Genomic DNA, 26,397 nt, shown 5'->3' with positions numbered 1-26,397 from the left:
TAACGCGAGGAAGGCAAAAACAACTCTACTTTTGTGTAATTAAGGTCTTGCACAAAAAGGAAGACGCCTACCTCAATCTTTTCTGCCAAAATAGCTTGTAAAACTGAATGTTTGATAATTTTGCAACCCTAAAAGTCGGCCATTCCACCTGCCAAACACATACGAAAAATTCTTGACAGAAATTTCTTTTTACGTTTTGCTCTGCGGCTCTCATACGCTCATATTTTCCAGGCCTTCGAAATAATCACCAAAATCTATAGTTGCATAGTTAATTTGATTTTGAATAACCGCGGAACTATTGCACACTTTTCACCAGATTCTCCACCTTTGCAAATTATAACTGCACACCAAATATTTGCAAACTTGAAATCCTACCCCCTCTCTAAAAAAATATTTCAAGAAAATTTACCGCGATTACCCAAAATTAAATTAACAATACAACTTACAACTTGCTGATAGGGCGCAATAAATATCAGGAAAAAAATAAATATTTTGTGATTTAAGAAAAATCGGCAAAAACTTTAACTTAACAGACGATTAACCTAATGCGGCCAAAAAGGCAACACTGCCCCCAATGACGTTTCTCTTTTCCCAGTTCGTTTCATTCGTACTGTCCAATCTTTGTTCGTTTCATTCATACTCCACAGTCAGTGCGAACTTCATTCGGCATTCTCACTCAGCTGATCATTGTTTTGATTTCTGCGTGGCAAGAGTAAACTAACGGGACCGGTTGTACGCTATTGTTTTTGAAGCGTTGCTCACAATGGCCGCCTCTACTACCACCACCGAGAAAACGGTTTCCTTTACAAAGGCGATGCGTGTGGCTACGCGTGAGATTCACAACGTGAGCGATGGCTTAGTGAATGCGAAATTGGCCTTTGGTAAGAAGTGGTACTTTTGAATGAGTAATGATGCGCTTTGTTGAATGAGCTTAATCTTATTGCGCGTTCTTTGTCTTAGCTTTGTACGATAGTGCGGTTTGGGCGGAAGGACTGCTGGTATTCTACGAAATTTTCAAATTTCTTGAGCAGCATGTGGCACATGACTTCCTGCCGGAAGAGTTCCACCGAACCGAGCAGTTTGAACAGGATCTGGCCTTCTACCTGGGGGCTGATTGGAAGTCCAAATACCAGCCCAGGAAGGAAGTCTGCGATTACCTCAAACATCTGGAACAGATCGAGCGCGAGAATCCAAACCTGCTGGTCGCGTACGTTTACCACCTGTACATGGGCCTGCTCTCCGGAGGACAAATTCTGCAAAAACGACGAAACATTACCCGCAAGTTTAACCCGTTTGCCACAGCCGGGGAGCCGAACCGGGGTGCGGCGTTGACGACCTTTGAGGAGCACAGCATCTTTGAGTTGAAACAAAAGATGCGTTCCAACATTGATAAATTTGGGGAGAGCCTGGACGAGGAAACGAGGCAGCAAATGATGGAGGAAAGTAGGAGGGTTTTTGAGCTCAACAATGGGATCATTCGGACGGTGCAAGGAGTTAATCGAGCCAACGTCAAGACGCTGATTTACGTCGCGCTGTTGGTGATGATTTATTTTGTTGTGAAATATCTGTTTTTCTGAGAGAAAAATTCTGATTTGAAACTGAATTAGATTGTGTGATGTAGAATAAATTTTAATGAGGATAAATAGACTTATATAACATTCATTTGATATTAAAATTAAATAAAAAAAGCGACAAACGAAGAATGTTTGTTTTATTTTTTCAACTTTTATTTTAACTACAGCTTACATTTATTTCAAGAATCGCGATAGTTTATAACGATTACATCAAACCACTTATAGACTGATACAGAACTCGAGAGAAACGCACAACTCCATATAAAAAAATGCCCAAAATTCGGTCAATAAAAGGGTCACGATTTTTCTTATGCGGTAGGTTTTGTTGTTTGCTCGATATGAAGTGAATCAGAGGGAAAAGCCGGACAGTTATCATTGAATTGCCTGGCAGATACATTTATATTCAAAACCATTTGAAAATTTGAAAGAAAAAATTAAAAACTCGGAAAAAAACAAAAAAATAAATACAGTAAACTCAAATTTAAAAATTTTACTATTCAAAAATTTCAAATTAAAAAATTTTTTAACCACCAAACCACAACATTTTTAAAGCAGAATTTACATGTTCCAATTTCAATATTTCAATAAAAAAAACGTTACTTAATCCACCTTTAGGTGGTTGGTGCCTTCCTCTCATTTATAGAGTGATTACAATCCCCTAAAGTGTCCACATGGTTTATGGATCTCCCCTAACGTGATCGCAGCACCTGAAAAAAAAACGAAACTATTGGCACTACGCCCCCCGGGGCATGGCCTTCCTCTAACGTGGGATTTCTGCTCCAGCGCCTCTGACGAGACAGGAGAAACCGGGACCGACGTTTTACTTCACCATCCGATAGAAGCTCAGTGGATAAGGCGGGAATCGAACCCGCGTCTCATAGCATCATCGGGATCGGCAGCCGAAGCCGCTACCCCTGCGCCACGAGACCCACTAAGAGGTCCTAATAAAAATAAGTGACGAGTAAAAAAAAATAGATTTCCCACAGACTTTTTGTTAAGATTATACAGACACCGCCTTTCAGGAAAATGGCATCCCTATAGGGGAAAGTGGGGCAAGTGTAACAAGCTAAGGAAATGCTCGTTATAACCCATCAAAAAACGTTAAAAAATCTGTAGGATTTTTCATAATCATCTTATTCCAGGTCTTGACTAAGACTTTGATAGAAAAAGTTTTAAAAAAATCCTGTTTTTAATGTAAAAAATTGATTTTAAAAATTTGAAAAAAAGGAAATTTTAAAAATATCACTATATTTTGCATGGACAATTTTTTTAACATTTGTTTATCAGTTTTTAAGTATTTTTATGTATTTTTTCCCAATAAAATATGTTGTTGCAGCAATTCGTAATTTTTTCCATACTAAAAATCCATATGGTACACTTGCCCCACCTGAACAAGATTTTTTTTAAAACTCTCAACAAAAATAACTAAAAGTTAAATCATACATTATAAAAGGTGCAAGTAATTGGTAGGGACACTACTGATCTAGGAAAAATAGCATTTTGATAAAATGAGCCTTAAAACGAACCCTAAGCCTTATTTTGTACTTTCCAAATATTATAAGAAAACAAAGGTTTAGAGAAAAACTTAATTAAATCTTACGCCCCGTGACGTGTACGTCGTTTTGGCGGATATGTGGTAGTAGAATCAGTTAATTGCATTGCTAGCAACAATTCCTGATACTGGAAATAATCAAAATTGTAAAAATTACGGCCTTTCGAGCGATTGTTCCTCTTGCCCCATATGGTCGTCTTGCCCCACCTTCCCCTACAAGGCTTTTTTCGTGGCGATCAGGCGGGACCATTTGAGGTTATGTAAATTCAGACCATTTTTTAAACTGCTTGTAATTTTAGATAGGTAAGTCAGATCTTGAAAATTATTAATCCACAAGAAAGGTCTTATCATATGCTTTCTAAAAATATGTAACATTTGAGGGTTTCATGAAAAAACCACCCTTTTTACCATAATTTTAATTTAAGTTAAACAGTTTTTTTAACATAACTTTTTAAATACATGATAAAACTGCATGAATTTAAATAGCAACTTAGGGAACGTTAAGACGGATCGATTAAAACCATTCCGGCCAAAATCGGTTGAGCCAGTGACGAGATATTCCAGTGACATTGATTTGGTACACATGTCTACATACAGCCAAACACACAGACATTTGCTCAGCTCGTCGCCATCGTGCTAACTTGTCGTACGTGCATTTTGGGCCAAATTGAGTTAAAAACGCCTAGGCAGTAACTCAAAAGAAATTTGCAATCTTTTTTCAAAATTTTTCAAAGAAGTATACACCTCATTTTCCGAAGAAGACCGCGACCGCGACTATTTTTCATATATACCAGAATTTCCAAATGACGTCTCAGTCAATTCTTTGTCAGAAACGGAAGTACGCCAGGCATTGAAGGACTTAGACTCATCAAAAGGACCAGGACCGGAATAGCACCTGCATTCCTAAAGAACCTTGCAGAAGAATTGACATTTCCACTGCATTATCTCTTCAACATGTCAATAAATACTGGAAAATTCCCACAAACATGGAAAAAGTCTTTTTTGGTGCCTATTTTCAAATCAGGCCCAAAATCAGACATACGTAATTATCGCGGAATTGCCCTTTTGTCTTGCATTCCAAAACTTTTCGAATCTATTATAAATGAAAAAATCTTTCAGCAAGTAAAAACCGCATCACATGTAAACAGAACGGCTTTTTAAAGGCCGCTCTACTAGCACCAACCTTTTAGAATTTGTAAATTTTACACTGAATGCAATGCATAATCGCAATTTCGTAGAAGCAATTTACACAGACTTTAGTAAGGCATTTGACAGAATCGACATACCATTATTAATCTTCAAACTGCAGAAAATTGGAATTCAACCGAATCTTTTGGAATGGCTTAAGTCATATTTGACTAAGCGCGAACAAATTGTTCGCTTCCAAAATGTACTATCGGAATCAATTCACGTCACCTCTGGGGTTCCGCAAGGATCCCATCTAGGACCTCTTCTTTTCATCTTGTATGTAAACGACATTTCCTTCATTCTTAAAAAAATTAACGTACTTGTATATGCAGACGACATGAAATTGTATATGGAAATAGGAAATGCCAATGACAGTCATGTATTCCAAAACGAAATTAATCTTTTCTACACATGGTGTAGTAAAAGCCTACTCCAATTGAATGTAAAGAAATGTAATTCCATTGCCTTCAGCAGAAAACATGAAACACCAAACATAACAGTATTATTAGGAAACCAACCAGTAGAAAAATGCAAAGTAGTACGTGATCTAGGTGTCATCCTAGACTCACAACTAACTTTGTAGAACACTATAACACAATAATAAACAAGGCAAAAAGTACATTAGGCTTTATAAAGCGCTTTGCATTCAACTTCCAGGACCCGTATACTATTAAATTACTCTATATAACGTATGTCAGGCCACTCTTGGAATACTGTAGTATCGTCTGGAATCCATACTATGCCGTACACCAAGCACGTATTGAATCTGTCCAAAAAATTCTTACTGTACGCACTACGTAAACTTAACTGGACTGCATTTCCTCTCCCATCGTATGAAGCACGCTGCATGCTCATAAACATACAATCATTACAAGAACGTCGTAAATTTGCCATGCTCTCTTTCATCAACGACATTATTTCTCAACGCATACAGTCAGCAGCATTATTGTCAGAAATACGCAATAGTATTCATGAACCAAGCCGTACTCTTAGACATTCACCACTTTTTAGAATAACTGCATACACGACAAATTATTTAAAAATTCGCCATTAAATCAAATGATGCGCTTTTATAATGAAAATTCACAGTACATACATTTCGACATGTCTAAACCGGAACTACGAAAAAATCTATACAATAGAAATAATATCTAGTATGTAAGAAAATTGTAAGTAGTCTACATAAGCTTGACGAATAAACAATAAACAATAAAAAAAAAGTCCAGTCAATTCATTAAGCCCGTGTTCCACGAGCAAAGGTTTTCCTAACACCATCGACGCTACTATCGAGCACAAACTGAATCGAACCGATCACAACGTCCCAGTAGGACCAAACCAGCCACAGAATCAACGCGTAGATCGCCGCTTGCACCAATTTGTCCATGATGTACAATCTGAAACGGGAAGGTTGATTAATTTTCCGAACTTTCCCAAAAACCTGCAACTCACTTTCTGAGCAGCCTCCTGGCCTTGGGAAGCGTCGCCGGTGGTTCCTTCAGGACGTACTGCCGCACACCGAGGATGTAGTCCCGGAAATAGCTGGGCCAATCCAGGGCGCTCATGTCGAAGAAGAACGTTTGCCGGTCCTTCTCGGACAGGCGGCCGTACATGGCGCACATGCGGTCGTTGTTGAACACCCACTGCTTGGTGGTGTAGTACTGGAGCACGTTCAGGCCCTGGGAGATCTTCTTCTGGATTTTGATCATGCTGGAAATGGGGGAGCGGATTGTAGATATAGGGTTGACCGTGGAGTTGTGGTTAACTTACAATGGTTTCCTTCGAAGTATAATCAGCAAGAAATCGATTAGGTACGCCGGCAGATAATGGAACAAGACTACGCAGAGCATGTGGTACAAATAGTTGGACTTGATCGAACCGTCCGGATACCACAGGGAAAAGCAGAGCGGATTGTCGTACAGCTTTTTGCGGCCAGCTTCGAGCGCGTCGCCCCACGTGATCGGATTCACGTTACCCGAGGCGATGTTGCAAAACAGCGTGTTCTGCTGGAACCCGGTGTTGATGCGTTCCGCGCCAAGGATGATCACGCCGTTCATCGTTACGTCCACCGGCATCAGGCCGGAATCGTACTCCGGGTTGCAGTGCATGGTTCGGATGACGCCACGACCACCGCCAATCATAAGTCCGGTAGGGCCGTGCGTTCCCTCGATCCAGCCGGGAATGGGTTCCCTCCAGGCGGCGATGACGACCGTTGGTCGGGCGATCGCGACCGGAAGCCGATCGCGGAACCCGTTGACGAGATCTTCCGTTAATGCTTTGGTGTAGGCGTACGTGTTGGGTAGATTGTTGAGCAGGCTGGAATTGGTATTTAAATATGTTTATTAAGGTGATCCAAATCCGGCCTTCCTCGGGGCTGCCCCCTGTAATTAAAGATTGGCTCATCACTAGGCTGAAATTCAAATTTGAGCTCATTCTGACCACGGGAACCCCTCTCTATAATCGCTTGAAGTTTGTTTGGGATACAACCGTTAAATCAGGGTGGCCACTCAAATCCCATTTTCAAATTTCCGGCTTTTTCCCGACTCTTCTAGAAACTCAAACAATAGGTATTTTCCATCTAAAAAAATATTTCAAACAAAAAACTTATTAAAAAGTTAATATAAACCATCGCCATTGAATTTTTTTTGTAAAAACAGAAAATTCACAGCAAATTCCAATATTTTATTGTAAATCAAAGCACGTTTAAAACAAGTTTCGAATAATATCTAAGAATTTGTATAAAAAGTGTTTTTACCAAGTTTCTTTTCAATTTTGTCCACTTTTGATGATGGATTTTTAAAACAAAATTTCTTGGACTCGGCAATTTAAATTTGTTCATGTTTTCAAACGTAAAAAAGATTTGTCATTCCAACTCCAACTGGACGGCTGTCATGGTGGTGAAGATCTGGATCAGGTGGAGTTGGTTCTATTCCCAATTATCAACTCATAGGCAAATTGGGCTTAGACAATCATCACTTCACATGGCAAAATCCAGTCTGCAATCCACTAAGCTTTATCAATAATAGCTAACAAACAAGTTCAAGGGAAAAAACAAAATGATTGCCCAACTCATGTTGTAAGTATCCAATCAAAATGAAAACGTAATATAACTTTACGCTGGCAATAATCGCTAAAATTAGGCTCTATTTTTATATTAGTTTTTCATTACTTTTTTGTTTTAAGTTAGATGTTAATTCTTGTTTGAGAAATAAAAAATGATAAAAATCTTTCTATCTATAAAAAAATATTATGAAAATGTGTGTCAAATATTTAATAGGATTTTTAATGTCTCAAATATAGAGTTTTTTTAGTCTTATATGCTATTGTGTTTCATATGTTTATAGGTTCCTTTCAAAAACAAAACTCTAGAAATAGTCATTCTCAAAAAGGTTGAAACAGTAAAACATACCTTAAATTTAAAATAAGTCACTAAATAATAATTGAGTGAATTTCGTTTGAGAGTTGTGCAAAATATTACAAAATTATTCACGAGTTCAAAAACAATTTTCAACAAAAAATTACAAATCCCTGACTTTTTTCCCGATTTTTGACGGAATCTAGCGAATTCCCGAATTTTTCCCGATTTCCCGACTTGAGTGGCCACCCTGTAAAATATATCGTGCCGTGGATCAAAAATATCGTTATTGATATTGTTATCTACTTTGTTTTCGATTTTCTAATTCTAGATCTAAGATCAACAATTACTTATACTTTAAGCCAACCTTAACTTTAAAACCATAATGAAACTAAATTAAGATTTAAATTTATTCGAAAAAATACACTTAGGCCAGAATTGAGGATAACCTTCTCTGAACACTAAAATTTACAAGGGTCCTGATTGCTCAAAATCAACCACTCCATTCGCGAGCACAAATAGCAGGCGACGCGATACTGCCCTGATGAATTCCTACCGTTTGTCACTCTATCACCATTCGCTCCCGAACACTCTCTTTTCTACTCTTCTCTCTCTCTGATCGGCTCAGTCTCCGAACGGTTCAGACAGGCCAATCGTCTCCGATCACTCTGAACTGAAAACATTTTTTCTCTGATGCGCTGCGTTATACTCATTGATTTGGGTTGCCTAAAATCAATGTTATCAATTAAATTGTGCATTTATTTTGATTTCATAACATTATAGACACCATTCAAAGAAACTTCCACCAAGAAAAAATCAAATTGATGGCAAACTGAGGGCTTGAAGACAAAAAGACTGCGCTGGCATTTTGTGAGAGTGGCTCTTCGCTGAGCATGGTAGTGTGTGAGTGTCGTCGAGCGACGGAGTAGGCAAATATTTTCACGATGTATTTGTTAGCTGAGTGAACAGTTCGGGCCACTCGCTGGCTGCTTGCGAGACTCATTCGCTCATGAATGCTAGCGGGTTGGAATAGGCGACGAATTGATAGGCGATGAGTAAGTGGTTTCTGTTCATTGAACCGAAAATCAGGACCCTTGATTATTTAAAACACGTAATAATCAAATCTGGAGTTTTTTTTTTTAAAGGTATAATAAACCCAATTTTTCGTTTTTGCTTTTTGGGTGTTATTTAATACACCTGGCTCAATGTGATTTCAAAAACACTCAAAAAGCAAAAACTGGAAATTTGGTTTATTGGACCATTTAAAAAAAATCTCCAGAAATATGAGTAGTTCCAGAAATATGGTTCAACTCACACGAAATCGGAAAAGTTGCCCCGACTCCGCTTCGATTTGTGTGAAACGATCACGATCACGATCCGAGCTCCTTGTGTCGGAGGGGCGTTACGACCTCTTCCATTTTTGAACATTCGAAAAGACGTGTTTTTGAAGCCAAAAAAAGTCTTGAAATGGTGATGATTTTTAAATTTTGTGTCGAAGGGACAGCAATACTTTGATTTTTTTTTAATCAAGACTAACATTTTAAAAGGGCCGAGCATTCAATATTACGCTCTGTTGAAATGTAAGTCTTGATTCATAAAATATCAAAAAAATATTTTCGAATATATCGGAAAATATCACGAATGTTTCATGTTTTAACATTGAAAAAACGGAGCCCTTTATCAAAAAATCATTTTTTTTTATAAAATTCATAACTCTACGGCTCATACTTCTCAATGGCTCAAAACTTACGGGTGTTGTCCCCTAAACCATATAATAAAATCTCGAAAATCAAAAAATACCTATTTTGGGAAATTGAGTTTTTGTTAAAAAAAAGGTAATAACAAAATTGGATTTTCTTTTCCGTTTTAAATATTTTTTTTTCTCAATAGTCCTTAGCAACGCCTACTACCTTGCCGAACACACCAAATTGATCAGAAAATTCACAGCTGTTTGAATATGGGTCATTCCATCTCAACTGTGCACGAAAAAGTGCAAATTTGAAAATTACCCTCTCCGATCCTGCTCAAATTTGGCAGAGCTGTTGATACTATCAAAACATGTAAGAATCCCGAATTTCATCCAAATCGGACCACCCCCTCCATTTTTGTACCTCCCCAAAAAATCGACTTTTTTGCGATTTTTGAGCAAACCTCCTAGTTTCAAACGGCGATAGCTCAGGAACCACAAATCTTAGAGGGTCGGTCTTAGACTCAATTTTGAAGGAAATTGGACGTAGAATCCATTTCCGTGATCAAAATTTAGATTAATTTATTTTTTCTACCTGTATTGCGCAATTGAAAAATTTAAACGGCCGTATCTCAAAACACCCCAACTTATTTTTTTTATTTGTCCTCACCATCGTGTTCCCCGGCCAATTTTACATAAGAATCACTTATCGACAGAAATGATTATGTTTTGTTCCAGAGATATCGAATTTTAAAGTTTTGTGTTTTCGAGATTACCTACATTAGCTTCATTCGCCGCATCTGCTAGAAGCACACAGGCGGGCTGATCAATAACTGCTACCTGGTGTTCTGGGAGATAGTTAATTTAATTTATCTTTTTATAATTTTACGCAAATATTTATTCAAATGGCTAATAGGGGAAATTCTCGTATGTTTGGCAGGTTAAGTCAAAAAGCCGTAATTGCCAATGGTAAACAAAGCCTATTTTGCATCGGTATCCGACCTACTTACGAAAAAACAAATTTCAAAAATGCTTAAGATTGTTCATCAACTCGTCTCTCAAGTGCCCCAAACTGAAAAAAAAATTAAATCTTGTTACAATTGGGAGAAAAACAAATATTAGTGTCGGAGGTCACGGTGGCTCTTACGGCTTTTTGAAAACACACCCGAGATTTTCACTATTTAAACAACAAATTTTGCAAAACTTTTGATAGAAACTTGCTTGTTCACTTCTTTCTTATTGAGCTATTTATCACTCGATTTCAGTTGAAAACGCTTTTAATCAGCTGTAATTGAATGCCAAAGCGCTGATATGGCAACATTAGAAGAACGCTGGAATTAGATGCTGTTCCCTACCTTGATCAATCCATTTTTGTGAAAAAAATATTTATTGGTTTATTTTGAATGCACCGTTTATCTATGTGTTGCTAACCGTTTTAGAGAACCTCCGAGGCCATGACTAGGGCCTTTATCATGGGCGGTAGCAAAATAGTACCATTCAGCAAAACCCCAAAACCTGCTTTATTATTATTATTATTATAGTTTATTATTGACACTTTACCATAATTTGGCAAATCTCATTTATGGGTTAAAAGATTGATCATATTAAATCAATTTTTATATTGTGAGCCAGCTCCATTTGATTAAAAGATGATTTTGGTCAAGGTACATTTTATTTAAAAAATCCTTTATACGTGAGGACAGCAGCCGTATTGTGTTCCAAGAATCCAAGAATGACAGAAGAAAAAAACACTGTTGTTCGGACGATGTCGAAATCATCGCAACAAAATTTGGGGAATTAGCCGCTTTGCAGCAGATCAAACTTGGTGATTTTCTTACATTTTTCAGTTTTATACTTCACAGAAATCCTTTTCCTACTCCTTTTGATCGTCCTTCACTAGAGTACAACAAATCAACAAATTTTATTCATTTTAATTCATATTTTTAACTCAATAATGTATCATGCACTTATTGTTCAGTGTTACTAACAAGATTAATTGCATTTTGCATCGGAATCCAATTCTGCCCTTTACTGTGTGTCGTTATTGCTCTGTCCTGTGGGTTAGCACAGAAATTCACTTCATTCATTGTTTTTAACAGATAAACATTCGCGATTAAACTCCAGTTTCCTACAGTGTTATACAGTTAATTTTTGCCCAATTTGATAAAGATTATTTATGATGAAATATTATTTCAATAAATGACCAGGTAGCAGTTATTGATCAGCCCGCTTGTGTGCTTCTAGCAGATGCGGCGAATGAAGCTGATTTAGGTAATCTCGAAAACACAAAACTTTAAAATTCGATATCTCTGGAACAAAACATATTCATTTCTGTCAATAAGTGATTCTTATGTAAAATTGGCCGGGGAACACGATGGTAAGGTCAAATTTAAAAAATAAGTTGGGGTGTTTTGAGATACGGCCGTTTAAAGTTTTCAATTGCGCAATACAGGTAGAAAAAATAAATTAATCTAAATTTTGATCACGGTAATGGATTCTACGTCCAATTTCCTTCAAAATTGAGTCTAAGACCGACCCTCTAAGATTTGTGGCTCCTGAGTTATCGTCGTTTCAAACTAGGAGGTTTGGTCAAAAATCGTCAAAAAGTCGATTTTTTGGGGAGGTACAAAAATGGAGGGGGTGGTCCGATTTGGATGAAATTCGGGATTCTTGCATGTTTTGATAGTATCAACAGCCCTGCCAAATTTGAGCAGGATCGGAGAGGGTAATTTTCAAATGCTGTTCCGCTTCAGATGGAATGACCCATATGTACCTACCAACTTTGTATGGACAGCTGCCAAAATGGAGACATGTATGGGTGAACCAATGACACAAAATAGCTTCTTTGGTCATAGGGAAGGTCCCCACAGAGTGTGAGCCCTATCCTTGTTTGTTTTTTATTGCAGATTCGAACATTCGTAAATTGGAGAGTTGTATGAACGAACCAATGATGAAAAATTCCATCTTTGATCATAGGGAAGTCCCTCTATAAGTTTCAACTTATAAAAAAATAATAAAATTAATAAATTCTATTTGCGTCGACAACTACTTTTCAATGAGGAAAAAAGTTTAAAGTTTGAGAATGATTTAGCCTTAGATCGACCGGCCCGTGGCTTAATGGCTACGTCTCCCGCCTCATAAGCGGAAGGTTCCGGGTACGATTCCCGACCGGTCTCCTTGAAATTATTCGACTATAATTGAACTTTGAATATGAACAAAAAACGCATAGAATCAGGTGGGATTCGAACTCACACCTTTGGATTGGTAGTCAGATGCTTTAGCCACTGGCCACCGAGGGGTTGACACCCCTTGAGTGAATTATTCCGTAGTAGTGAAATAATATCAAAAGGTCATTTACTATATAATACAACAATCCCTTCCCCAACGATTCCCCTACACACACTACACACCATATTCTATAAATAACTCGAAGTGGTTGGTACGGTATGTCCTCACTTCTTCTTCTTCCCTGATGATTCCATGGAATGTGGGTTCCGTTCATAGAATCTGTCTCTTGCGGTTAATGCAACGCAGTAGGCCGGGCCGCTTTAGTGAGTGTAATACATTTCGGGGGTTCTCGAAAGTACTGCAATCATTAATAATGACAAGAAAGAACTTGAGGCGTAATCTAACCATAAGTTCTTCCCGGATGCTTTCTTCGGACTGGCTGCGCTTGTGTTCGATTAGATTAGATTAGATTAGAGAATGATTTAGCCTTAGATCAATAATATCGTTAAAGATATTGTTATTTTCTTTCTTTTCGGTATTCTTAAATATAACACAACTCGACACTTTTAAAGTTAATTTAAGTAAACGCCTCAGTTTCGACAAGTTACGATAGATTTGGGCTCTCTAAACATGCTCCAATTGACAGAACTAAATTTTAGTGGATTTCCTGCCAATAAATAAAATTATAAGCTTAAGCAAGCATGCGCACCCACGTATATCTATGGGGGTAGCAAAAATAAGGGGGTGCGCATGGTTGCTTACATGAGGGAACGCATGGTTGTTTAACATGATTCCATAGGTTCTATACACAAATTAACAATTTTATTTATTTGCAGAGAATTCACTAAAATTCAATTCTGTTGATTGTAGCGTGTTCAGAGAGTCCAAATCTATCATAACTTGACGAAACTGAGGCGTTTACTGACATCAACTTCAAAAATGTCGAGTTGTGTAATCATTGACATTTGTGAAAATTTTGTCACAAAATAAAAACAACAATTACTTCAACGAGCCTTAAAAACAAAAATGAAACAACATGCAGATTAAAGTTTATTTTGAAATTAAAATTCAAGCCAGAATTGAGCCTTACTACGGTGAACAACATTATACATAACACGGAATAATCAGATATCAATTTCCAACTAAAACCAATTCTAGTGTCTTCTTTCTCTTGTAATAGAGCTATTAATTGCTTCGATACTAGTGTCCAGCACGAGCTGAATCGGACCGGTCACGATTTTCCAGTAGGACCAAATCAACCACAGGATCAACGTGTAGATCGCCGCTTGCACCAGCTTATCCATGATGTACAATCTGGAAGAAAGTTCAGTATAGTAGAAGGTCTCCACAAAGGTTTAAATCTCACTTTCGTAGCAGTCTTTTTGCTTTGGGCATAGTCTCGGGAGGTTCCTTGAGCACGTACTGCCGAATACCGAGCACGTAGTTGAGGAAATATGTTGAATAATCCAAGTGCGCTATATCTAAGAAGAATGTCTCCTGATCTTTTGCCGACAGTTGATTATACATTGCGTACATTTGGTTGTTTTTGAACACCCACTGCTTGGTGGTGTAGTACTGAAGCATGTTCAGGCCCTGGGAGATCTTCTTCTGCGCTTTGACCAAGCTGGAAAGTAGAATTTTTATTAGGGTTTAGGAATACGAGTTGAGATCGACCTACAATGGTTCTCTCCGGAACACAACAAGCAAGAAGTCTATCAGATAGGCCGGCAAGTAATGGAACAGGATCGCACAGATCATGTGGTGAACGTAGTTCGACTTGATCGAGCCGTCCGGATACCACAAGGAGAAGCAGAGTGGATTCTGAATCACTTTCTCCCAACAAACTTGTACAGATTTTCCCCATGCGATTGGATTGACGTAATCGGAGGAAATGTTACAGAACAGCGCTTTCCCGTCCAAACCCCCGTTGATGCGTTCCGCACCTAGGATTATCATCGCGTTCATCGTTACATCCACCGGCATGACGTGAGTATCGTAGTCCGGATTGCAGTGCATGGTACGAACGACGCCTCGACCACAACCAATTATCAGCCCGGTCGGGCCGTGGGTTCCCTCGATCCACCCGGGCACAGGTTCCTTCCATGCGGCAGTGACGATCGTAGGCCTTGCGATGGCAATCGGTAATCGATCGCGTAACCCGTTGACCAGATCTTCGGTGAGTGCCTTTGTGTAGGAGTAAGTATCTGGGAAATCGTTGAGCATGCTGGAAAGGTAATGCCATGGAGCGGTTAACTCACTCAAGTACTTGACACTGGTACGGTTCAAGGACAATACTTTGCAAACACTTACAAGCCACTGAGACCAAAGCATGTGTTCCCACGTCCAGATTTGCTCCAAATGGTAACAGTTATGAAGCCTTGAGAGTCTGTTTGAAGCAAAAATATGAAAATTTCTGGCCAATGTGTTTTCTTACGCGTCAGATTCACACAAACGCACACAACGCAACACAACTCAGACAAACGTTAAAATGTTACAATAACTCAACCGAAAACACTTTGACGGCGACATCGCATTTGATATCGACAGCGATGTAGCGTTTTGGCCCACCCTGCGTTTCCATCATCTCCCTTCAATTGCAACACCTTTCAGCGTTACCAAATTAAACGTAATGCCCAAGCAATCGCGAATAGTGTTAAGGATTTCAGCATGCTATAGAAAAATCACTCCTACCTTGGCGTCACCAGATCCAGCACCTTGCTGTCGACCAGGTCGGCCAGCTTGGAGATGCCCAGCGGGCTGTGGGGCGCCGGATACGCCCGTTCCTCCACGACGGCTTCGTTGCACTGGCAGAACGCCGTAGACACGTGCACAAACGCCACCAGCCGCTTCATGCGTTCGGCCAGCCGCAGAACCCGCAGCGTTCCGTTCAGGTTGTAGTTGACGGCCTGTTTCAGCTCCTGGTCGAAGCGCACGTTGGCCGCACAGTGGAACACCACCTCGACGTTTTCCGCCAGCTCGGCCCGATCGCCGTTCGCCATGTCCAGGTCGTCCTCCAGGATGTCCCCACGCACGAGCCGGATCTTGTCCAGCTGGGCCCGGTTCGTCTCGCGGATCCGGTCAAACACCAGATGCTTCAGGTATTCGTCCTTGCGCTGGGCCGCGTCCACGCCCCGCTTCGTGCGGATCAACAGGTAGATGCACTTGAGCTCCGGGCAGTCCCGCAGCAGCTTCTCCACCAGGACTTTGCCCATGAAACCCGTCGCACCGGTTATGAACAGCGTTCGGCCCGCGTAGGTGTCCGGGATGCTGCGGCGCATGGTTGGCGGAGGCGACGGTTGGTCCATCGTACTGTAGCGCCTCAGGTACGACACGCTCGAATGTGGACCAAGGGCAGCGCAGTCTGTTAATCGGGGAGAGAGGAAGAAATGCAAAGATGAAAATAAAACCACAGTAAGGACCCAATTAGCAAGCCGCCTCATTCTTATGGTATATCTTAAACCGGCTTGTACGACCTTCAAAATTAGCGAAGTGAACTCTAAAGGTAAAGTTTAACATCATTTGCAAATTCCGGTTTGTTTAAAAGAAAATTGCTCTTTTGGTCAATTAACTTGGTAATCAAATATCAGTAGGATGCAAAAAACATGCCAAAAAAAAAGTTTCGGCGTTTATCATTTTATTTTCAATGAACCCAGTTTTTTTAGAGCTATAGAGAAAAGGTCAATCACAAATTAAAACAAATGAATTCCCATAACAGATTTAGAGAACTTTTAACTTCCTCTAACCTATTCTTTAATAATTTTTGAAAGAAATCCTTACTAATCCGAAAAAAAAACATAAAAAATAAAGCCTTCATAAAATGCAAGAAAATATTTGCATTAACTCATTAAGCGCCACCACTCCTACCAGCTTGGACTTTAGCCTACTGGTTGCATTTCACAACCTATAAATATTTCTTTCAGTTTCAGTATTAGGCGTATTAGGCGTATTAGGCGTCATACATATTTAGAACCCCTTGGCGGCTAAGTCCTTGTAAATAAAAAGGGAGACACCAGTGGCTGGTACTAGCATAAATGGCCGATAGCTGCTATCAAGTCAACTTCGTTTCGATAACTTGGCCAGGCCGAATGGTTACGCTGTCCGCTTAGTTAGTAGAAGATCGTGGGATCGATTCCCATCTGCTCCATAATTTAAACCTAAAATATGACCAAAAATCGATTTTACATGGAAAACATATATTTGGAAAATTTTCGAATTTCGTTAGGGTGGTCCCATATGGTTTTCCCTTGAAAATAAGACTTTTTCAAATGAAGATATCTCAAGTTTAAAGAAAAATACCCCTGAGACTTTTTCAGCGTTTATAGTGCTGGATCTCCTCTTTCAAATGCAGCCTAGTGCTTAAAATTTTGCTTACGCCTTTTCGAGATATTTATGTTTTAAATTTGCATCTTTTTTACCTTAAAATGGCTGTAACGTTTGACCCTTAAGTCCGAATTGACCTGTCAAAAAATAAAATTGTTTGTTTTTTAGAGCTATAAAAGTGCCCCCAACATCACTTTTCTCTTGCCACGTTCAAAAAACTGATTTTTGAAGGTTTGCTCAGATGCTTTCCATAAATTTGGTCGTAGAAGGCGTAGATTACGAGATAAAATTTTTATGTCTTGGACAAAGTTGCTTGAATTGGCAAACCCAACAACTTTTTAGAAGACAAAAAAAATCCCAAAAATATTCCTGAATAGTTAGATTTTCAAAATCACCCCCATAGTGAACCACCCCAATTTTCAACCAAACCAAAAGTTGCCCCTTTCTATTTGCAACAACTTTTCTGAAGACACCAAAGCTCCAAAATTTTTCGGAAAATCCGTTTCCACTTAATTGATTATTAAAAAAAAAAATTGCGGTCTGGACCGCTGTGCAATGTTCAGTCCCACGAAAAGTTTTTTTTTGTGAAAAAAAAATCCGTCAATACCTCGATATTTTCAAAACTAATGATTGGAAAGCAACTGTACGCCTGTAAAATGCATTTTAAAACACTTTTTTCATCCAAATGTTGAAACCTAGGCTTGTAATTTCAATTTTTATATTTTTTATTTTTAACCCACCCACCTTGACTTTGATCAGAGCCGAGGGACATAAACTTCAAAAATTATTTGCAACGGCCTAGTTTAAATATTAAACTTGAGCAAAATAATGTTTTACGCTACAAAGAAAAAAAATCTCTAACTAACTATTGCTCTTTTTCAATTTAATGTTTTTATTTTATTTTAGAAACAGCTGTTGATTTCGGAATAAAAACGGAGCATTTATTATGATTTTGTAAAATTCTACCGCAATTTCCACATAGTTCTGTTCGTGTTAGATATTGAAACCATTTTTTAATATGATTTTCAATTATTTTTAGATCAAGACTAACATTTCAAAAGGGCCTAACATTAAAATTACGTTCTTTAAAAATGTTGATCTTGATTAAAAAAACAAAATATTGTTTTCGAAAAGATCGGAAAATTTCACGAATGTACATCGAAATTAGACAATGGCGGGTTGTTTGGGTGAGACTTAGAAAACATCTATTTTCCTGTTTTCAAATCTTTGCATGGCAATATCTCAGCAACTAAAGGTCGTATCAACAAAGTTCAAAAAAGCAAAATATAAAGAATTTTCTCAGCTTTTCAAAAAAATTTTTAAAATGGCTATAGCTTGAAAACGATGCACTTTATCAAAATTTCACTAGAGAACTTTTTGATTGCAAATTTGATTTTACATCGAAAAATAAAGTTGTGACCAATATTTCGATTTTTTGAAAAAAATAATATTGATTCAAAATTCATAACTCGGTCAAATATTTTTTGCACATTCTGGAAATTTCTGAAAAGTTGGCATTTGATGTCCCCTAAATCATAACAAAATGTGTTTTTTACAAATCAAGTTTTAGTGACAAAAAGTTAAATTTAAAATCACCAAATTTAATTGACCGTGTGTAATGTTTTTCATTGTAGTCCATAAATCCATACCCATAACTTCGCCGAAGACACCAAATCGAAATTCGCATTCGCAATTTTCAGTGTAAGAACGGGCCTTGACCGATCTTATGCACCAGGTTCCCGACGAACACGCACTGCCCTTACACCTACATCTCACCCTTGCTCTGAGTCAGTACGAGCAGCACGCTAGAACACGCTTTGAGTGTTCGTGCCAGGCATGCACACCTTCTTTTCCGGTTACGCATTTTAACTCGGCCGGGGGTGGTACATTAGGTAGGGTTTGATGTAAGTATAAGCGCCTAACCATCTATAGTGTGCCTATCAACTTTCATTAAAGCAAAAACTGTTATATTTTTAGTTTGAATTCAAAAAATAGTTGTTATTTTACTGTGTATTGTTTTCTCCTGAAATATTCCCTAATGTTAAGTCGTGTTTATCTGTTGCTATTTCTTTTGTCGCGATGTTTTGTTACAATTTTTGGTCCTAAGCATGTTATAAAAGTTTACCAAAAGTACAATAGTAATGTTTGTGTTAATCCTTTAATCATTCCATAAATTGAGTAAGGGCTCCAACCTTGCTTAAGAAAAAGATGAAGTTTCAAAACAATGGACAGTGAAGGAAATATACTATGTAAAGAATCAAAAGTAAAAGAAAGATAGTAATTTATGAAGTAGATAAAGAAATTAACAATATATAGTTAATAAATAGAGGTAACAAACAAGCATAGATTGTATTGAGGGCAATTTACAGGGAAGATGAGAAATTATTCAAATAGATAAATAAAGAAAAGGCACATGATAAACAAAATTGACAATTGACAATTGACATTAAGTAAACTCGAAATCAAACGAAGGTTAGTAAGCAGAAGCCGTTTTAGAAAATCAGTGAAACAAAATAAACAGAAGATAGCTGTTAGCTGAAATGGAAATAAGAGAAACCCCGTTCTGCGATGCTCAGGTACATCCATAGCAGTTGACTCAACATACTGCGAATCAAAACAATACCGTCTACAATCACAAATTACTTCCCTTTCCCACATTGACGCGCCCCTTTCTTCTAGCCGTCTCTACTCTGACCCTCGCTGGTCAAAGGTTTACGAGTCGTTTCCACAGGCCACCAGCTAGGTTACACCTTGTCATCATGATGACTAAACCAAGCCAACGTGGAGGTAAGAAAATAGGACACTTGCAAGGAACCAGAGCCGTGCTGTTTTGTCCAAACAGCACTACGGATGTAGTTGGGCTCCTTCCGGGATGTTCCTCGCCTGGGTGCTGTCAACCGACGAGTATCATCAGTATCATGCACCCTTGGCCTGCAACTTCGCCGAAGACACCAAATCGATCCTTCAAAAGATACAGATTTTTGAATTTTTATATATCATTTTTGTATGGACAGCTGTCAAATTTGTATGGAAAATTATATGGACGAACTAATGATGCAAAATGGCTTATTTGAGCATACCGAAGGCTCCACAAAAGTTTCAGCCAAATTTTAAAAAAATACAAAAAAAATACTGAAATCACAGATAATTGCTCAGAAGCATAGTACATATGTGGAGTTCTTTTGAAACGGTCCAATAAACCAAATTTCCAGTTATTTTTTTTTTTGGTGTTTTTGAAACCGTCTTGAGTCAGGGGTATTAAAAAACAAAAATTAGTAAGAAAGGCAAAAAATGCAGAAAGGTGATGCAATGCACGGATATATGAAAAAGACAAAAGTGTCCAATTTCGTTACAAATCTCCATAGTAAATTGATTAATGTTTCATACTAACTTCAGATCAAAACTGGAGCAACTAAACCATAACCAAATAAGCTCAAATTTTCAGGCTAGCTTCTGAGGTCATAGTACTTTGAAATTCGGGTTGATGCAAACGAAATTGAACACTTTTGTCTTTTTCATATAACCGTGAACCACGCTAGTGATGCATTTTTGACTATTCCAGAGACTATTGAACTATTCCAGAGAGTTTAAAAATTTGAAGAACTTGCAAGTATGTTCCTGAATTTTAACCACTTAAGATTTCCCTTATAGATAAGTAATTACAATATTCCCGGGTCAATCGTTTACTCATGGTTGTTTAAGTCTTCGTAAGACCTTCCCAGCGAATCTAATATTTTGAAAATCTGACAGCGCTGACTCAAGTTAGCAGTTTAACAGCCAATGCAGTATTTGAACCTATGACCCACGATATAGGTTAGTCGCCTCTAGATTATAGTACAAGCCATAAAACAAAACCAAGAGAAAAGAAGCGACACGTTCGTGTTTCAGTGCGAGGCTTATTAATCGTCATTCAGCATGCATACTAGTCGATATTATAGAAGATTGAGAAAAACTTCTGCATCAATTGCAAGCAGGAGAGCGGTTTCTTGTTTTGACTCACGTTTTTTTTGCGTTATTCATATTTTTTTTTTGGTTGGAATTTTTTCCAACAAGCAATTCTGGGGTTTGGCAAAAAAACGCATTTTTCCAACAAACAATTCGCGTTTTTGACAAAAAAAATGTACCAAAAAAGAGACACAAACCCTATACGACACCCACCGGCTCAGCAGTGCAGTGCAGTATTGCCCTCAAGGACCGATTGTCGGCAAAACGGATGGCCCTGTATGTGGGTCACTGGGTCTCACGTCCACTCTATATTGCAACCGAATCGATTGCCACGGTCAGAATTGTGGGTAGTTATTCTAAAAATTACTTTAAAAAAATGTTATTCGTTTAAGTTTGAGTTAGAGAATCTGAAACTTGATGAAATTTTAGTTATTAAATTTTCAAAATCTGCACAACCACTTTTTTGCGAATTCCCCATCCCCTTCAATGAAGAATTCATGAGCCGGATCACCCTGACTTGTAAAGTTCACGACGTGGTCGTCGTTGTCTTTCGCTCGTTGCAGTCTTCTGACGCCGCTGCGCCCCTTCTCAACGCGAACCTACAACGGTGCACTCTGCTGTCCAAAGTGCATCACCTTTCTGTGGCCAATTGCAGTTGCATGCTGCCCCTCTTGAGAACTTATTGGGGATGAATAACGACGTGCCGCACAGTACTGACCTTAAAAGTTGGATTTAATTCTTGACTTTTTTTTCTGCACTCTTGAGGCCCTCGAAAAGCACGGATACACAAGGACGCAAAAAAAGATAATTAGTTGTTGATAAATATATTTAACTACATTACAGCACACAAAATTTTATTTTTGAAAATTATCATAAATTAAATCGTTGAATGTTCAAAATTTCAATTTTTGCTCCGACGTTTTTATCGGTGTACCAACAAATGTCGCGAATCTGTTGTGTGTTAAAAGTGCATCTTGGAATGCAACACCGAGCTCAGCTGATGTAGAAAATCTGCTCACGGTGGAAATGAGTCAAGCTCGACGATAAATGCGGAGCAGCTTCACGGTGGAAATTGTTGCGACAAAGATGCAAAAAACTGCATCTAGGGAAATTCTCACGACTAAGGGCACAGGCTTTGTTTGTAGGGCAGAGTTTTTTAATTAAATGTCTGCTTAAAATTTGCAACTATTAATGGTGGTTTGTTATTTGAAAAATTGCGTAGAAAAATTTTGCGATGAAAATGTATACTTACAAAAAAATATAACATAAATTTATTGAACAAGAGATGGAATTCTTTTCCAACATCTTGTGTAAAATAAATATTAAAAATAATTTAAACTACACCCAAACAGTGGTCGCATCATTTAGCTGCAAATCTTTATGGAACACCCGTGGACATCGGCATACGAGAGGATAGTTCGGTAGTAAAATGGTACCGTGAACGAACGGAGAGGATAAATTCAAAAATTACCGAGAGTACTCGTGGGTTCATTTTCCAAAAAGCTCACTCTTAAAAAAAAGAGTCGATACCGAGACTCGAACCCAAGACCTTCGGCATATTGAACCGCACCTATGACATTTTTGCCCGTTTCCGACAATTATGTAGATGACGGACAGCTTTTTGATTGTATTGAAGAAAAAAATCTAAGCAGAACAAGGATTGAATCATCAACTTCTTGGATGTTCATCCGACACGCTACCATTGCGCCATTGAGTGCTTGATTAAATGAGAGGGAGAGAGCACAAACATATTCTTTGTTCTGATAAAAGCCTTGAGGACGAGTCAGAAGATTTGAGTATTGGTGAATACTGCAGATCGCTGGCTTATTTACACAAGGGCAAAATTGATATATGGGTTTGATGCAAAGTTGGTTATAAAAGGTAACATTTTTTGTAACAAATCGGTTGGGACAGATTTTGATCTACATTTCTCCTGATGGTGTACTCGAAATCGTATGAAAAAGCTAACACTTGGTGTGGCTGAGCATATTTTTCTTTAATTAACACCAATAAATAAATCGCTTGACTTGTTTTTCCTAAGATCGATGCAACTTTTTTTTTATGTTGTTTATCATAGTTTTTTTTAACAATGTTTTAAAACATGTTCAGGCCGCTGTTGTTGCAAATATTTTACAAAGTTTATGTCACCCCTCCAATCAAAAAATCCGAAAAATTAGGCGGCAAAAAAATATTATAAAATTTATAATTTCAATGGAAGTAGAAGTCTAATCAATTGAACACAATCTAAAAAGCCCTATTTTGTATTGATAATCATATTTAGCATGTTTGGGCTCGCTTAAAAATATTTTGAACTTTTATGGAATTCCAAAGTACACCACCGCCAAAACTAGTTTTTCTCGCAAAAAAAAATTTCGACAATGCTTAGAAATATTGGAAACATATGATTGCAAAACAACTGGACAGATGAAACCGTGGCCTGCCCCAACATTTTTTTTATTAACACCATAATCACTAAAATTGCTCTAAAAACTAGAGAGTCAAATTTCCCGGGGTTATAAAATTCCCGGGAAACGGGAAATTTTCAACGAATTTCCCGGGAAATCCCGGGAATTCCCGGGAAATTTGAAATTTAACGAAAATTATTCTAATCCTGTTTCTGATTAAACTTTTGCAACGAAATTGTATAGAACAGCAACTTTAATGGTCAAAATGAGTGTAAGGATCAATAAATGGTTTGACTGCTTGTAAAAAAATCATGCAACTTTGAGAAAATATAAAACTTTCTATTTTTTAAATCTTTCAAATCATCCCAAATGAAAGAAAATATTATTAGTATTTTTGTTGAGAAGGATTTTTTTAATCAAGGACAGTGAAAATCTATGCTCCACAACCATAAAATTGCTTTTAAAATTATCTCAGTGACCTTTATGGGGAAATAAAAAAAAATAAAAAAGTCAACTTGTGAATAAATAAATAATCATTGAATTTCCCTTGAAAATCTAATTCCTAGCGCTTTTTAACTTGAAACACTATTTTTCAACTTGAAAATTTGATACTAAGTTGGTTTTTAATGGTTTTTCATGGTTTTATGATATGATTTTAGTTATATGGTATTCAGCCTAATAAATCAATTAGATTAAAATAATTTTGAGTATTTAAAAGTGGTTGAAATTCAACGATATTTTTTCTTATATAACCCTCTTACGCCCTTGGTAGCTCACGTGCTTCATAAATTTATAACTTCAATCTGTAATTTCTCGAATACTTAGAAACAAATTTTTCTCACACAAACCTTTTTTAAAAATTTAATTATATCAGTTCAATTTCCATCCAACATGTTCAAGGTAACAAAAGTCAAACAAATCTCAATGTTGATCTTGGCCGGAAGATGAAAATATCTTATTTTCAAATGATATTACAAAAAAAAACATTAAAAAAGGTTGTCAAAAATAAAATAGTTTATATTCATTCCATAACAGTGTACGTTTTGTTGTCCAACATATAAGCAAACAATATTCCTAGTGGTGAATACTTCAGAAATAAATATTATCTGAATTAAACCTTGACATGAAATTTACAGACAATCTGATTAGTTTAATATGAACAGTAGATGGAAATAAATAAAATCAAATCAGGTTCTCCAATTATTATTTTTTGTATAATTTCAAAACATTGGTGCCAAACCAATTTCAAAACATTGGTGTATACTTCTTCTTGTATTTCGGGTATTCCCGGGAAATTTACAAATTTCTCGGGAAACGGGAAATATTTTTTTCCGGGAAATCCCGGGACGGGAAATTGGACGCTCTACTAATAACAAACACTTTCTTATCATGTCTTTTTTTTAGAGGCCTTATCAAAAACAAATTCCTACCATCTTCTCGAAAAAAATCTCAAAATAACACCCAAACTTGATATTTTTCAATCAAATGATTTTTTAAACCGAGTGTAAACTAAAAGACTAATGCAAACTTAATCCCGGGCAGACGGTACTAACAAAATTCATGCCATTTGAAAAAATACTTTTAAAATAACAGAAAGTGTTATGGAATCTTCTTGAAAAATCAATTTTTCCAAAAGATTTTAATAACATTTTATGTTAGTTATGTTAGTTTATGGTATTGGTTGAAAGCCAAAACAACATTGGCATTTTTTGTTATGGAAGAATACCGCCAGCTGTTATTGGGTTGATCGGATTAGTTGTTAAAATTATTACAATAACAACCCAATAACAAAAAATTCATAACGACAGATAACAAATCTTGTTATAAATAACATAAAATGTTATAGACCTAGTATTTTCAAATATCAAAAAATGTTATTCCCAAATTATTTCCGTCTGCTCGGGATAGCAGATTGAGAAAGACGTTACACAAATTCATTGGAATTTTGCAACGTTTAACTAATACAGGAAAACTGTTAAAACATAGTAAGGATTTTTTTGATACTTTTTATTACAAATTATAATAGTTGAATTTGAAATTTAACAAAAAAAAATTATAAGTGTTATTTTCATCAAATCTAGGTTAAAATAAAGGAAAACGACAAAAATCTACTAAATTGAAATTCCAAAACATCTAAGATTGCAGCAGATAATTAATTTTTGAAATCGTCATTTGCACTACCATCTTAAAGACCAAACTTGATACAAAACTCAGTATTTTGCTTCAAAACGCACTCTGCAAAAAAAGAAGAGAATTTATCATTTTGTTTACCGATTTGATGTTCTAGAATAGACACAACTTCTTCTCTCTAAGAATTTTCCACCCTGGTTCGCGAAAAATCACTTGCGGGAAACTACCCAGAACGGCTCTTACTTGCAATTGATTGTGTCACACTCGTTGATCGATTAACGTTGGGATTATACAACTTCAAATTCACCGATTATCCGGCACAACACTCTTGACAAATCGATTCCAGATTCAATCCGCTCTGCTTGATTTGCGGCACTAGATTGCTGGCTCATCAATATTTTATATTTTTTATATAGAATATTTTCATACGTCTTCCCTGGTTGTACGCAGTCTGCATTCGAAAGTAGTTTTGTTCTACTTGTTTTGAAACCTTCTCAACCACATTCACCTTCCGTTAATTCACACAAACCAAATCACTCACTTCCAAAAAGTTGCTGATTTTTCTTTTTCTCCGAAAATGTAAACGCTCGAAACCTGCCAAGGATCACAACCTTTCAGAACAACTATTCCCAAAAATCGAACCGAATCACTCCGCGCAAAAGAATCTCCCGCGTCCGCGTCGTCCAACGGATAAGCACCGACTGAGTACGGCCTCAGTACAACACCCGCATTACTAAGCAGCAGCAAGTAAGCCTCATTGCAAGTCCCCGCACGTCGTCTCCGGCGTCGTCGTCACTCACTCGTACTTAGCTTTTTAAGTAAACGAACAGCTCATTCGTCGGCTGAACGATTCTTGTACGGTGGAGACGCGACATCAACGTGTCCGTCGTCGTCGCGAAGATCATCGACGAAAACGATAATTATAGTGTTCTGGGACGAGCACACAATAAACCAGGTTTCGATCGACACTCCGTGACTTGGATCCGTTTTTCGAAGAATCTTATCTGGCCGGAGGA

At 37.5% G+C, this 26,397-nt stretch overlaps 2 protein-coding genes across 5 annotated transcripts; one reads left to right on the top strand and one right to left on the bottom strand.

Moving 5' to 3' along the window:
* Positions 1 to 626: 626 nt before the first annotated feature.
* LOC6039118 (heme oxygenase 1) lies at positions 627 to 1,649 on the top strand. The gene is made up of 2 exons (XM_001848730.2): positions 627 to 881; positions 961 to 1,649. Exons 1-2 carry the CDS (start codon positions 764 to 766, stop codon positions 1,575 to 1,577), a joined length of 735 nt encoding a protein of 244 aa, XP_001848782.2. The 5' UTR covers positions 627 to 763; the 3' UTR covers positions 1,578 to 1,649.
* A 3,850-nt stretch (positions 1,650 to 5,499) lies between these two features.
* Positions 5,500 to 26,155, bottom strand: LOC6039117 (putative fatty acyl-CoA reductase CG5065). Of its 4 annotated transcripts, none has more exons than XM_038262478.1 (5): positions 25,523 to 26,155; positions 15,273 to 15,942; positions 6,082 to 6,627; positions 5,764 to 6,021; positions 5,500 to 5,708 (listed from the first exon to the last, which is right to left on the bottom strand). In XM_038262478.1, the coding sequence occupies exons 2-5, from the start codon at positions 15,884 to 15,886 to the stop codon at positions 5,549 to 5,551; spliced, it is 1,578 nt and encodes a 525-aa protein (XP_038118406.1). In that variant the 5' UTR covers positions 15,887 to 15,942; positions 25,523 to 26,155; the 3' UTR covers positions 5,500 to 5,548. The 4 variants fall into 4 exon arrangements, with proteins under 4 accessions (XP_038118406.1, XP_038118405.1, XP_038118404.1 ...); XM_038262477.1 differs by having other exon boundaries at positions 25,625 to 26,155; XM_038262476.1 differs by having other exon boundaries at positions 25,923 to 26,155.
* Positions 26,156 to 26,397: the final 242 nt, after the last annotated feature.

This window comes from Culex quinquefasciatus, chromosome 3, assembly GCF_015732765.1.
Source record: "Culex quinquefasciatus strain JHB chromosome 3, VPISU_Cqui_1.0_pri_paternal, whole genome shotgun sequence".
NCBI lineage: Eukaryota > Metazoa > Arthropoda > Insecta > Diptera > Culicidae > Culex > Culex quinquefasciatus.
The sequence above is the reverse complement of the archived record's forward strand: the minus strand, read 5'-3'. Positions and strand labels throughout refer to the sequence as shown.

What these genes read in the sequence shown, in the direction of transcription:
- LOC6039117 (XM_038262478.1), bottom strand. Translation starts at nt 15,886, where the DNA reads ATGGACCAACCGTCGCCTCCGCCAACCATGCGCCGCAGCATCCCGGAC. An exon ending in CTGGATCTGGTGACGCCAAG is followed by an intron (nt 6,628 to 15,272) that starts GTAGGAGTGATT and finishes TACCAATTCCAG; the next exon opens with CCTGCTCAACAATCTACCCA. An exon ending in ATACTTCGAAGGAAACCATT is followed by an intron (nt 6,022 to 6,081) that starts GTAAGTTAACCA and finishes CCCCATTTCCAG; the next exon opens with CATGATCAAAATCCAGAAGA.
- LOC6039118 (XM_001848730.2), top strand. Translation starts at nt 764, where the DNA reads ATGGCCGCCTCTACTACCACCACCGAGAAAACGGTTTCCTTTACAAAG. An exon ending in GAATGCGAAATTGGCCTTTG is followed by an intron (nt 882 to 960) that starts GTAAGAAGTGGT and finishes TCTTTGTCTTAG; the next exon opens with CTTTGTACGATAGTGCGGTT.